This window comes from Acanthisitta chloris, unplaced genomic scaffold (assembly GCF_000695815.1).
Source record: "Acanthisitta chloris isolate BGI_N310 unplaced genomic scaffold, ASM69581v1 scaffold28399, whole genome shotgun sequence".
In the NCBI taxonomy this organism is placed as follows: Eukaryota; Metazoa; Chordata; class Aves; order Passeriformes; family Acanthisittidae; genus Acanthisitta; species Acanthisitta chloris.
In genome coordinates, this window is record NW_008690263.1 from 6,482 (window position 1) to 20,969 (window position 14,488).

A 14,488-nucleotide genomic window follows, 5' to 3' on the forward strand; every position below is an offset into this window, starting at 1 on the left:
GTCTAGAGCTTCTTTCTAGGACACCTCTGAGCTAGGCAGGGCCTGTGCTCCTGAGGAATGACCTGCTGTCACCTTCCACTGTACAGTTTGCATTAGGTATGTTTTTCTTCATCAAGCTGAAAAGTGAGTCCCCAGTGTGTGAGATTCCTGCCTCCCCAGCGATGGAGAGGGTTCACAGGAGCTGCAGTCACACCTCTGCTCCAGCTTCCTACAGGAAGTCTAACTCCAGGGCTTGGTGAAGGGACACGAGGTCGGCGTGGTTTGTGATCCTCCAGAAGGGCATGTTGTGCTGTAACAGAGAGGACAGTCAGGTGTATCAGGGTGGTTTACAGCAGTCAGGGTACAGCTGCAGGTTCTGAGCACACCACACCCAGGAAGGACCTTGCCCATCTCAGCTGCACCTCTGTGTGTGACAGGCACCAGCACTGACTGGTAGCTGCTCATGATGGAAACTTGGCTGTGAGCTACTGCTGCACCCAGAGAAGTCTCTGCAGGGCTCCCAGGGAACCCCTGCAGATGACAGCCCTGGCAGGTGGCAGAAGGTGTGCAGCCTGCAGAGACAAGGTCCTGACAGCTGTCTGTGCACTTCACTGCTGCTGCTCCACTGAACAGCCCAGCCAGGCCTGTCCAAACCAATCAAACTCTGCTCCTCATTTGCAATCCAGACTAATGGCAGGTGCTGTTAATTGAGCTGCTGGTGCCACTGAGCCCTGACTCTTCTGTGCTCCTGAGAACTGCACTATCCCAATAGCCACAGGCCATGATCAGGACATAGAACCACAGTGGAAGAGACCTCCAAGATCATCAAATCCAAGATACTGCTTACAGGGACCGTGTTATACGCAATCCTGAACAACACTAAACGAGAAACTTTTAACCCCCAAGAGCCAGAAAACAGCCCAACTTAACACAGTGGAAGATCTCTTGCACCAGAGGCAAACTTTGTCCCTGGCTGTCCTGGCCTGAAGAGCTCAGCCTTGGAACAAAGGTCCCTGCAGGCAAAGTGACTGCTGTAGTGACTGCACTTTGCCTAGTCCCACAGCCATGACTTCTTCCACAGTCACACACAGCTGTGCAGGCAGACCCAGCCCTGAAGACAGGCCCAGCTGTGCAGTCAGACCCAGCTGTGCTGTCAGACCCAGCCCTGCAGTCACACCTAGCTGTGCAGATCCAGCTGTGCAGGCAGACCCAGCCCTGAAGACAGGCCCAGCTGTGCAGTCAGACCCAGCTGTGCTGTCAGACCCAGCCCTGCAGTCACACCTAGCTGTGCAGATCCAGCTGTGCAGGCAGACCCAGCCCTGAAGACAGGCCCAGCTGTGCAGTCAGACCCAGCTGTGCTGTCAGACCCAGCCCTGCAGTCACACCTAGCTGTGCAGATCCAGCTGTGCAGGCAGACCCAGCCCTGAAGACAGGCCCAGCTGTGCAGTCAGACCCAGCTGTGCTGTCAGACCCAGCCCTGCAGTCACACCTAGCTGTGCAGATCCAGCTGTGCAGGCAGACCCAGCCCTGAAGTCAGGCCCAGCTGTGCAGTCAAACCCAGCTGTGCAGACCCAGCTGTGCAGTCAGATCCAGCTGTGCAGTCAGACCTAGCTGTGCAGTCAGACCCAGCTGTCCAGACCCAGCTGTGCAGTCACACCTAGCTGTGCAGATCCAGCTGTGCAGGCAGACCCAGCCCTGAAGTCAGGCCCAGATGTGCAGACCCAGCTGTGCTGTCAGACTCAGCCCTGCAGTTAGGCCCAGCTGTGCAGATCCAGCTGTGCAGTCAGACCCAGCTGTGCAGACCCAGCTGTGCAGTCAGATCCAGCTGTGCAGTCAGACCCAGCTGTGCAGACCCAGCTGTGCAGTCAGATCCAGCTGTGCAGTCAGACCCAGCTGTGCAGACCCAGCTGTGCAGTCAGATCCAGCTGTGCAGTCAGACCCAGCTGTGCAGACCCAGCTGTGCAGTCAGATCCAGCTGTGCAGTCAGACCCAGCTGTGCAGACCCAGCTGTGCAGTCAGATCCAGCTGTGCAGTCAGACCCAGCTGTGCAGACCCAGCTGTGCAGTCAGATCCAGCTGTGCAGTCAGACCCAGCTGTGCAGACCCAGCTGTGCAGTCAGATCCAGCTGTGCAGTCAGACCCAGCTGTGCAGTCACACCTAGCTGTGCAGATCCAGCTGTGCAGTCAGACCCACCTGCTTGGCCGCGACCTCCTCGTCCCGTCCATCCCCAATGACCACATAGGTGACTTTCTTTCCAAACCGGGACACAATCCTCTCAAAGCAGCTCTCCTTACCTGCCAAAGACAATCCCAGTGTGAAGAGCCTTAGGCAGAGAGAAACAAAAGCCTGAGCAGGTCCCTTCCTCCCAGTACAGAAACATTCTTGTCTTACTGGGAGGGGCTAACCCCCAGTTCAGCCAGTGAGCCCAGAAGCCATGACTTACTTACATGACCAGCTGGACCACAGAGCCATGGGGCTGCTCAGCTGCAGCAATGGCACGTCCCATGTAAAATTCCCAGCTGATCCCCAGCAGACACCTTGGTGCCAGGTACTCAGCACAAGCTCTTCCTTACCTATTTTTGTAGCACTATAAATATTTTCGATGGGAAACACCTCGCCCAATCCATAGAGGAGAACTTTGGCAAGAGCTGGCACCAGCTGGGTGGTTGTGATCAAGATGTTCTCACAGTTTTTTCTAAAAGAAGAAAAACACCTGTAACAGCACATCTACAGTCAGAGGTGCCAGGGCTGCTCTGGGCAGCCTGCTCAGCTTCCCCAAGTGCTTTGCTGTCCTGCTTGCAGGAGACTGTTCAGGCCAAGGTTTTTTGATTTCTGCTTGTTTGCTTCTTGTTTTGAACACAAATTTTCTGGCAGAAATGCAATCTGGTGAGCATGGTCCTATCACGGGGACCTGCCTAACTACAGGTGTGGCAGCAGAGAAATCCCAAAGGGAGCTCAGGGTGGTTCCTGCACACTTTGCCTCTCAGCAGCTGTGCCAAAGGGCAGCAGTGTGACAGGTGGGCACTTGCTGCAGCACAGTGCTGCATGTGAACCCAAGGGTGAGAAAGGGCTGAGAAAGCCAGATGCACACTTCCAGGTTCCATACCTGGACTGGATGAGCAGCAGAGACTTCAGTGCAGTTTCCAGCCAGGAATCTGTCAGCACTTCTATGTCAGTCCTCAGTCGCTGCAGAGCTTCTCTCTTCTGGGGGCTGAGCAGGCCTGGAAGGTAAGGAACACGTTTGCCCAGCTGAGCTGGCAAGTCTGACACAGAATCCCAGACTGGGTCAGGCTGGAAGGGACCACAGTGAGTCACTGGTCCCACCTCCCTGCTCAGGCAGGGCCAGCCCAGAGCACATGGCTCAGGGTTGTGTCCAGATGGGTCTGGAATATCTCCAGTGAGGAGAATCCACAACCTCTCTGAGCAATCTGTTCAGTGCTCAGTGACTGCACAGGATAGATGTTCTTCCTTGTGTCCAGGTGGAATTTCCTGTGCATCAGTTCCTGCTGTTACCTCTTGTTTTATTGGTTTGCAGCACTGAGCAGAGTCTGATCCATTGTCTTGGCACCTCCTTCAAATACTCGTATGCATTGATGAGGTCCCTCTCATTGTCTCTTCTCAAGACTGAACAGCCCCAACTCCCTCAGCCTTTTCCAGCCCCTTTTGATCAGTGGACCAGCTTCAGAAGCTCCATGTCCCTCTGGACCTGAGGAGCCCAGAACTGGACACAGCACTCTGGACCTGCTCCAGGTGCTCCATGTCTCTCTGGTCCTGAGGAGCCCAGAACAGCACTCCAAATGTGCTTCACAAGGGCTGAGCAGGGACAGGATCACCTTCCTGACCTGCTGGCAATGCATCCCCAGATTCCATTGGCCTTCTTAGCCACAGGGGCACCCTGCTGGCTCATGGTGCCCCTGCCATGGGGACAGCCATCCCCTGTGCATCAGCTGCCTGCCTGGCAATAAATCCTAGGGAACTGAAAGCCTCTGGAAGCTGGACTGTCTCAAAGCAATGGGAGACACCAGCTCCCAGGGACACAGATGAGCCCAGACACCCAGTCACAACTCTGATCATGCAGAATGGGGCAGATACTTTCCTCCAGTTATTTCAAAGCATTTCTCAGGATAGAGCAAACAATCATAGTAACAGAATGCACTTCTCTTGTACAGAGCACTCACAGCAAGGGCTGAAGGCCACAGAGCAGGGGAAGGAACTCCTGCAGTCACCTCTCTGACTTCCAGCTTCCCAAGGACTTCTTCCACTTTAATCCCTTTTAAACTGACATTTTTTTATTATTCCCCTATTTCTTATCCCTTTTAGATACCATTGTCTCTAAGCCTCCAGTTTTGAATTAAAAGCAGTCAGAACTAGAGCCCACATCCCCAAACCTGCTCCTGTCAGTAAACACAACAAGAAAGGAGTACCTGGAGCCTGCACCTCTCTCCAGTTTCCAGCTGTGATGTTCAAGCCCACACCACTCCTCGGCAATGAGGCCATGGAGAGACCCACAGCAGGTGGCACTGACAGCTGCTTTACCATGTGGCTTTACACAGGTCCCAAAAAACTTTGCATCTAAGTTTCCCACGTGCAAAATACAGAATCATTGCCAGAATCAGAAACAGGTAACTGCAGCACACTGAGCTGCAGCCTTACACTGACAGATTTTTAAGGCTGAAAGTTGTAGTTTTGAACACCTGGTGTTGAGAAAATATGTCCAAGAAAACGATCTCTGAAGGGGGTTTTGTGTAGGCAAAGGGTACCCAAATCCACAGCCCACCAGGCCGAGTCACTCTGCCAGGTGAGCTGCTCCAGCATCATCCCCTTCCCAGGGATGGCAATGCCAGACTAAACAGAAAACTCATCTCCATTTGCTCTCTCTGGTTTGCATCATTATGACTGCTTTGGTGTTGGAAGGGAAGCAAAACCAGAAGGTTTTAAGAGATTTTGTGAGGAGATGGCAGAGACGTCATGCCAGACTGTGAGCACAACAGCCCAGGGGTGACCACAGTATTCCTAACAATGGCACAACAAAAGACAAACTTTGTGAAGACATGAATGAGACAGCAGAGCAGCAGGTTCATTCAGGCCTGTTCTGAACACCAGGGCAGGGGAGTCATTCAGGTCTGCCCTAAGCATAGTGTCAGGAAGCCTCTCACACCAAATTAGCAAAGGGACATTACTTGCACCAAAACTTCCTCTGAGCTCCAGGCCTGCCTGCCTATCCCTGTACCTCACAGCCTGTACTGCCTCACTGCTCAGTGTGGGAAGATGTACCCCCTTCGATTCCACGGAGACTTGATCCCAGTTAGCATGAGGAGAATGGTACCCCCTTAGATTCCATGGGGATTTGATCCCAGTTAGCATGAGGAGAATGGTTTACTTTTCCTGCCCACACACTGAAGACAGCCAAAGCTGTGAGGAAGGATGGAGTGTGCCCCCACAAGCTGCCCTGAATGCTCAGCCCTCAGTGCAGGTGATCCCCACTCACCTCCCACATTGGTTTTGTACTTGTCGTAGACCTCGCGCACCCTGAGATTCCATGGGGATTTGATCCCAGTTAGCATGAGGAGAATGGTTTACTTTTCCTGCCCACACACTGAAGACAGCCAAAGCTGTGAGGAAGGATGGAGTGTGCCCCCACAAGCTGCCCTGAATGCTCAGCCCTCAGTGCAGGTGATCCCCACTCACCTCCCACATTGGTTTTGTACTTGTCGTAGACCTCGCGCACCCTGCGGTAGCGGAAGGCCAATTTCCTCATCCAGTCCACTCCTCCCTGCACACCCACTGAGGAGCTGTGGTTGGCAGAGCTCCCGGAGCCGCTGAAACCATCCGTGGAGAAGTTGTAGTTGCTGTGTGAGGAAAGCAGATGTGTCAGCTGTGCCACAGCAGAGAACCACCAGCATTTCCAGCAGGGCTGCAGGCAGCAGTGCTGAGAGCAGCTGGAAAACACCTCAGAGAGGAACTGCACAAGCACCACAGCACCTAGACATCACAGCCCAACTCCTGTGGGAACACATGCTGATAGCCAGCTAGAGCTGCTGCTGCTGGCTCTGGACTGCTGCACTGATCCAGCTCTTGACAGAATCCCAGAGTGGGTCAGGTTGGAAGGGACCACAGTGGGTCACTGGTCCCACCTTCCAGCTCAGGCAGGGGCAGCCCAGAGCATATGGCACAGGGTTGTGTCCAGATGGGTCTGCAATAACTCCAGTGAGGGAGAATCCATGACCTCTCTGGGCAGCTCTTCCTTCACATCCTCCACTATGAAACCTTCTTCCTTTGCCTGCTCACTCCTCTGTGATCCAGAGCATCCTTTCCACTGACCCTTTTCTCATCCTGCAGTGATAACCTCAGCCCAGTACCTTCCAAAAATAATATCTGCATCTTTCCACCACAGCTGCAGCTCCAAAAGCAGACAATCTGTTTCATCAGCTTATGACTGCAGGCAGCAGATCCTGCTGCACCTCTGTCCCTGCATTTCCTTCTTCCTGGCACGCATTTCTCAGACCTTTCCATGAGCCAGTTGAGCTCAGTAATGCAGTACAAAACCTACCCTCACCCTGTCTGATAGAGAGCATCATCAGCTCTCAGAGGGATGCAAACCACAAGGAGACCTTCAAAGATCAAGATCATGGAATCACAGAATGGTCTGGGTCAGAAGGGACCGTAACGACCACCTTGTTCCACTGCCTGCTGTGGGCAGGGACACCTTCCACTAGATCAGGTTACTCAGAGCCCCATCCAACTTGGTCACCATCAGGTGTGGAGTGTTAGTTCTCCACTCCCCATGTGTCACTGAGCACAGAGGCAGCATTCAACAATGGACAATATAATTCACAATATAATTTCAAAACCCTTAATGCTTTGCACGTCTTCAAAGAAATGACGCCCAGCAAACAAAGACTGTTTGCCAGGCTCCATCCCCTGCACAATGCTGACCCCCATCCCTCAACCCCACTTGGGTTTGAGACCCCACAAAGCCAGATTACATCAGGAATACATTTCCTGCACTCATCAGTACAACACCTTAGATCTTGGCCATTGTCATCAGATGCCACATCTTCTATGTGTACTTGGTCACACTCCTGTAAAAGAAAGCACAAAACTAAAGTCACACTGTGGGAATCCAGAAATACACTGGAATTTGCAGATTAAAGAAACTGATATGAACCAACCTCCTCACACCTCCCAACAGAAACAAGCCATGCCACGATGCTTTCACAAACCCACAGACCTTCCACTAGCTCTGTCTGCCAGTACTGGGTTTTATTTCCCAGCCCCTACAGGTCCTTGCCCACACCAGGATCCAAAGTACCAGAAAGGGCTGAAAAAAGCACATTTCTAGAACATTTCAAGGTGTCTGCAAAAAAAAAAGAACTTCAACACTCAGTGAGCAGGTTGGACTCAAAGCTCACTTGCCATGTGAAACCCTTCTGCCATTTCAGAAAGAAGAAACACAACAAAAATACCCCAAACCCACATTATCTGGCCAAGCATTGCTATTCCATTTTCCCAGCACTAGATCAATAGAGCCACAGCAGGAACCCTGACTGGAACAACAGTGTGGTGGCACTGCCTCAACTCTGGTGCTTAGTGCAGCTGATTTAACCCACTAACCTACTGACTTAACCTACCAACCAACACCCACTGCAGTAAGTGTTGTGGCTGAGCACACAGCTAACACATCAATGACTCCCTTCCCAGTGTTTTGGTTTGGGTTTGTGGTTGTTTTTCCCCTGAGGCAGGGAGGTAACTCATTACCACCTAGGCAAAGTTCACCACTGTCAGCAGTCACAGCCACAGTGGAAACGTCATTGAAGTCTCTGTTTGCATCAACAAAACCATCTTGTTTTCCCATGATGTGCATCAGTGATGCCTGTTCATATTCAGCCTTCCCAAGCCTTGAACTAGTCTTGCCAATTCTGCAAATTACATTCATGAGTGGACCTGTATCAAAACTAACATGAATCAGGAAACTTGCTATTTCACAGGATCACAGAACAGCTGGACATGATCCAGTGCAGCCCCTCACCCTACCCTCACCCAGGCAGGGTCAGCCTGGAGCAGGTGACACAGGACCACGTTCAGAACAGTTTGAAAGTCTCCAGAGAGGGAGTACTCCACACCCTTCCTGGGCAGCTGTCCCATCCTAACACAGCTCAGGGCATTGCCATATTACAAAGAAAATTTTTATTTTATTATTATTTTTAGAAATTATCATTACAGCAAAGTATTTCAATAAAATTATCTTACAAAATTAATGACTCAAATTTATTTTTTATTATTACAGCAGAGATTTCTATTGAGTTTCTGTGGAAGATGCAGAGCAGTGAGAGGTATTTAATTTGGCAAAGAATGCTGTGCACAAACGAGGGCAGGGGCTGGTCAGAAGTCCTTGAGGCAGGAAGGGACCAGGAGGGCAGCAGGATAGCTTGCAGGAAAGACAAAGGGAGGGTGCTATGGGCCATGTCTGTGACAGTGTGTCCCTCAAAGCCGTTACACACCTAATGTCACCTCCTGTATCCTGTCCACGGCTTAGCTACAACCCCTGAGAACTGATCCTCAGGGTCAGCTCTTCCCCACATCTCTGGTCTCCAGTGCACAACAGGATCAGTGCTCATCAGTCCAGGATGTAGACACAGGACAGAGCAGAGATCACGTTGTACAGGTTCAGGCAGAAACCCAACAGAAGCCCAGAGAGCTCCTGGCACTAGAAGGCTGCAGAGTGCCTGTCTCAGGTAAGAGGGCACCTCTGTTTAGGCTGTGCCTACAACCACTTCAGCTTTGTCAGACTGTCCTGTTTCAGCACAAGAGGCACAAGAGGCCCCCAAACAGTGCAGTGTCACTCTAAGATGGTAATGTGGAGTTCTGCCTTTCTAACACATTCACCACATACCTCCAAGTCATTGAAAAACAGGTGGGTATCAGCGACCTCGAAAATCATCTCCTCCATGGACAGACCTGAGCCAATCACTAGAGTTGGATCCTGGCAAAACACAAAGAGGAAATGTAAATGAACTGTGTGTGCAGGCAGAAGGCAATGGGATAAACCTCTCACGACTTAAACTGCACAGTTTCCACTGCACATCAAACCTGGTGTCATTCTAGCTGCATTCAGTGGTGTCAGCTACAACTTCCCTAAGATTTTAAACAACTCAATCCCCATTCTGGTAAAACATTGACCCAAAAATGTAACAAAACACTTCAGAAGGGACTGCTGCATTTTCACAGTCAGCACAAACAAAATATTCAAAAACCCACAATGCATTTTGAAGGAGAAAACCCCATTTCTTTTCCCTGTGTGCTGGGACCTCAGTAAGCCCCCATGAGGATAAACAGTCTGACACTTTCAGATGTGCACTGTTAGAAGGCAAGTGTTGCTGATGTCCATCTCCTAGCTCTGTATAAAGCCAAATTTAGTCCCTTCCCTGCCCCAAACTGCCAACAAGTTAAAGCATCACCTTATAGATCTAAAACAAAATGCAATTTTCTGTTCCTTTTCCAAAGATTAACATTTAATTCTGTATGACAGAAATGGGATTTCTTCACAGAACAGACAGCATTACCTTGCCATATTTCTGAGCATAAGACCCTGTGAGAAGTGAATGGAAGATAATGATGGTCTCATCCAGGTCCCAGAGAAACACTCGCTGCAGAGAGAACAGGACCAGGTTAGAGCTGAGATATTCCAGGCACTGAGCAACAATAAAGGTGCAAGTTTCAGGGTTCATTTTGTGGTTAGTTTGCATTTAACAGGTATGAACAACAGTTCTCATCTTACAGGCTGAAGACATTAAGTTGAACTTGTATGCTGCCACAGGGCAACTACACACTCACAGTCAGGCTCTCTGGGTCAAACTATTTCAAAAGCTTCTTTTGCTTTTATAGCTATGAAAGCAGAAGCTTAGAGTGCTAATGACCTTTAGAGCCCTCCTGGGGCAAAGCCTGTGATCTGGAGAGCACCAGGTATGTGACCTTGGTGTTTGTCAGAGACACCTTTGTTATACATAAGACACTGGGCACGATGAGGAATGGCAGTGTCAGGACATAAGGACTTTGATAAACCTGAGAACTGGGCCAACCAGAACTACAAGTTCAATAACTGCAAATTCTGCATGTGGGATGGAATAACCTAGTACTGGTCCAGGCTGAAGGAGCTGGAGGGCAGAGTGGATACCAGTGTGAGCCAGCAGCACTCTCTCCCTGTGGGTAAGACCACCTGTGTGCTGGAGTGTGTCAGGCTGAGAGACAGAAGGTGCTCTCTCACCCTACCTGGCACTGGGAAGGTCACCCCAGACTGCATCCCCGGTGCCAGGGATCTGTGAGGAAACAGAGAGCTGCCAGCAAAAGGCTGTTGAGATGGCCAGCAGCCCAGAGGAGAGGCTGAGGAAGCTGGGGTGATTTATCTCAGGAGAGAGAAGACTAAGGGAGATCCTTACTAACTGAAAGAAAACTGCAAAGATGATGGAAACAAATTCTGCTCAGTAGTGGCAGATGGAAAATTGACATGGAAAAAGAAGAGGAAATTTGCAGCTTGGGAAATTCCAACCAGGGACAGAAAACCTCCTTCCCTGGGTGGACGGGGCAGTCCTGGGACAGATCATGAGACAGGTACAGATCTCCAACCTTGAAGGCTCTTGTGGCTCAGCCAGACAAAGCCCTGCCCTCAGCAGGAGGCTGTACTGGAGACACCCAGATTTCTTCTCATTGACACCACTGGGATTCCAAGACCTGTTTAAGTGATGCTTGTCAAGGACAAATGAAGAAATCATTTGGGCCATTTCCCAGAAAACAGGGGTCATGGGAACTTCCCAAATTCTCTCTCAGTACAGGAAAGGCATGGAGCTGTTGAGGTAGGTCCAGAAGAGGCCACAAAAATCATCAAAGGGATGGAACACCTTTCCTGTGAGGAAAGGCTCAGACAGCTGGGGTTGTTCAGCCTGGAGCAGGCTCTGGAGAGACCTTACTGTGGCCTTTCAATACAAGGCTTATAAGCCTACAGGGAGCTTATATGCAAAATAGAGACAGATCCTTTAGTAGGGCCTGTAGAATGGAACAAGGGGGAATGGTTTTCCACCAAAAGAAAGTAAATTTAGACAAGATGTAAGGAAGACATTTTTTACAATGGAAGAGTTGAGGCACAGGTTGTCCAGAGAAGCTGTACCCATCCCTGGGAGTGTTCCAGGACAGGCTGAACAGGCCTTGGAGCAACCTGGGCTAGGGGAAGGTGCTCCTGCCCATGGCAGGGGGTGGACTAGATGACCCTTACAGGTCCCTTCCAACCCAAACCATTCTATAATCCTTATCCATTTCCATGGAGGAAAAAAAAAAAAAGAAAAAAAAAGAGAAGAACTTTCCCCACGCACTGTTCTGCAATGCTGCCTGTAGAAAACAAGATTACTGTTTACCTCCAGTTCACTGTCCTGTGAGGAGGAAGCATCTGCTTTCCTCTTCCCCCTGTTCTTCCCAGGGATGTTTTTTCTTGCCTGCTCATCTAACTCTTTACTTGCTGTTGCTCTTCCTAATGAGGGACTTGTGGATGCATCTCCTAGAAGAAAGAAATCACACGGCTCTCACCCCCTCATGTCTCCAAACAAACACCAACATACAGCACAGCATTTGGCCACAAACCTCCTTTGCAAAAGGTAAGATGTTACCTTGCTTTACAAATGCGGTGGTAATTAAACCCTTAATTAGAATATAAAACATTACTTCTTTGTCCCAACATTTCCAAACAGCTCTGTCTCCTAAATTCAGCTCCCCAGGACTGAGCTACTACATCCAAAGCCAGAGCAGAACACCTTCCACCCTAAGGCCTGGAATCCTCCTGGAAGCCTCACTACTGGAACTGCTTTAGGACTCAATTGTTTCATTTAATAAACAATTCAATACAAAAGAATAACAGGGATACTGTTGGTCCTGGAGAAACTGCCCTGGCCAAGTACCATGACCATGACTGACACAGGTATGTGATGGAGCCTGTTGTGCTACTGGTAAGAACACCCTTCCCAGGGAAAGAAAAAAAAAACTCCATACCGCTCTGGTGTGCACAATATTAGGACCATGATGATATTCTCAGAATCCTTTGTTAACAGCTCAGGCAGAAGAGTTCACATCCCAGACATCTGCCTAACTGGTTCCAAAATTGGACCAGACCTGTAGCAGGTAGGCAGAGGGCATAGGGGACTTGGAAGAGCTTGAATTCAGTCTGGGGCTTGAAGATGAGACACTGCAATTGCTCTGGTGTGCACAATATTAGGACCATGATGATATTCTCAGAATCCTTTGTTAACAGCTCAGGCAGAAGAGTTCACATCCCAGACATCTGCCTAACTGGTTCCAAAATTGGACCAGACCTGTAGCAGGTAGGCAGAGGGCATAGGGGACTTGGAAGAGCTTGAATTCAGTCTGGGGCTTGAAGATGAGACACTGCAATTCCTATGAAAACTAATGCAAAATGGCGAAGTTGGAGAATTCCTGAGCTAAGAAACCATCAACAGCTGGGTCATTCCCTGCCCACTGCCTATTTCAATGATCATTTCCTATGATAGGAAGGTCAATTTCTTAGGTTTTCAACATCAAACAAGAACAAATTCTCATGAGCAAATCTGCTGTTGCTCACCTCAACTAGAGGGCAACTGCTTTCTGAAGAGGGGAAGTGCTTGGAGCCCCACACTTCTTGATGTGCAACATCACAGCATGGTGTTTGACACCCCCATCAGTAGCATCCCATCAGGTAAAGGTGAGAGGTTTGGAATGTCACTGAGTGGCAGCCACCCATCCCTGATTGCAGGTTGTGTGACTGAGCTGCAGGACTTCGCAGAGCTCAGGCACTCCTGATGGACTAGGGGAAGATGGAGAAGGCGAAGTGCTGCCAAGGTAATGGCTTAGCACCTTCTGCAGCAAGCTGTCCAGCCCCTCTCCAAGCAGAGGCCACCCCAGAAGTCAAACCTCACACCCCCTCCTCTTCCTCCACTTCAGTTTCTATTGCTGAACATGACATTATATAGTATGAAAATCCCTTTAGTCAGCTCAGGCCACCTATCCCAGCTCTGTCCCCTTCCAGGGGCACCAAATCTGCTTGCTGGAGGGTGTGGAGGGGAGAAAGCCCTGAGCCTGCACAGGCAATTGTCCAGCAGGAGCCAAAACACCCTGTGTTATCAGCACTCCTTTTGCCAGGAATCCAAAACACAGGACCAGCAGAGCAGCTGGGAAGAAAGTTACCTTCAGCCTAGCCAGACCCAGGGCACCAACAAAAATTATTAGTAACTGGATTTTTTTTCCAAGCCCCTCAGTCTGCAACAGGAGGCAGATTTCAATTTAAAACTGCTTAGCAACACAGGAACAACCTCATAACTCCTTGCACAAGACACCAGAAGAAGCACCGAGTCTTTGTACTTGTACTTGGAAAGTTTAGCAAACTGTTTTTCAAGAGGAAATCTTAGCTAACACCCCAAGGTTAGGACATGACCAGCACTAGTGGAAATGGCCAAAGGTGTGACCTCTCCTGAACAGGTAATCAAAACTTTGCCATCCACTTTCTACTTCTCCTACCAGCTAAAATCTCTCCCAGACTGTGACTGACTGCTGTGCAGACACAGATGTGCTCACAGCAGAACAGCTGCCAGTTCAACCAGGGTTTGCAATGAAGCAGAGGAAAGGAAGGGATGTACAGCTGGGCACGTCAGAGACCAGCTCAGTGAGAGGGGATGGCTGAGCCACAGCTCCTGGAAATACAAGAGCAGTCCTGGAGGACTCACACGACTTGGACTGGCAGCTATGTCACGGCTGTTGGGTAACACGAACACCTGTCTGAGGGAGGGAGAGATGCAGCAGGAGCTACAGAAACTGGGTATCAGCAGCTGCCCTGTAGCACAAGTAAACATCCAGTCCCTAGGGAGCTGCTGCTGGCAACTCCCTCTCCCTGGGACATGCAGAGCATGTGATAGGTGTCTCGGAATTGCAGCAGTAAAGGCCTCTGATATTACATTTTGCTGTCCCACCATAACGATGCACACCAGTGAGACCAGTCTTACAAGGAAGGCAAGTGTCCTGTTGTGCTGGTTTGGGCTGGGGAAGGGTTAATTTTTTCCCAATGGCTGCTCTGGGGCTGCATTTGGGATCTGTGCTAAACACAAGGTTGATAATAGAGATGTCTTTGTTCTTGCTGAGCTCACACAGAGCCAAGGACTTTTCTGCTTTCCATACTGCCACACTGGTGAGGGGGGTGGGGATGCATGGGAGGCTGGGAGAGACACAGTTAGGTGACCCAAACGATATTCCATACCAGCACATAAAGTTGTGGAAGAAGGAGGAAGGGGAGGACATTTGCAGTGATGGTGTTTGTCTTCCCAAGTCACTGTCACACGTGCTGGGCCCTGCTGTCCTGGAGGTGCTGAACTCCTCCTGCCCATGGGGAGCAGGGAATGAGTTCCTTGGTTTGCTTTCTCGTGTGTGGCTTTGGCTTTCCCTATGAAACTCTTTATCTCAACCCATGAGTTTTCCAGCTTTT

At 50.1% G+C, this 14,488-nt stretch overlaps 1 protein-coding gene across 2 annotated transcripts in view; it reads right to left on the reverse strand.

Annotated features, from left to right (window-relative positions):
* Nucleotides 1-208: 208 nt before the first annotated feature.
* Nucleotides 209-14,488, reverse strand: part of EYA3 (EYA transcriptional coactivator and phosphatase 3) — a 35,190-nt gene continuing 20,910 nt past the window's right edge. For both annotated transcript variants that reach the window (XM_009081756.1, XM_009081755.1), the window contains 9 exons: nucleotides 11,385-11,524; nucleotides 9,543-9,626; nucleotides 8,873-8,962; nucleotides 7,003-7,061; nucleotides 5,668-5,828; nucleotides 3,086-3,200; nucleotides 2,553-2,674; nucleotides 2,173-2,273; nucleotides 209-289 (listed from right to left, as the gene is read on the reverse strand). In XM_009081756.1, coding sequence (XP_009080004.1) covers nucleotides 209-289; nucleotides 2,173-2,273; nucleotides 2,553-2,674; nucleotides 3,086-3,200; nucleotides 5,668-5,828; nucleotides 7,003-7,061; nucleotides 8,873-8,962; nucleotides 9,543-9,626; nucleotides 11,385-11,524 — 953 coding nt within the window. The remainder of the gene's footprint in view (nucleotides 290-2,172; nucleotides 2,274-2,552; nucleotides 2,675-3,085; nucleotides 3,201-5,667; nucleotides 5,829-7,002; nucleotides 7,062-8,872; nucleotides 8,963-9,542; nucleotides 9,627-11,384; nucleotides 11,525-14,488) is intronic.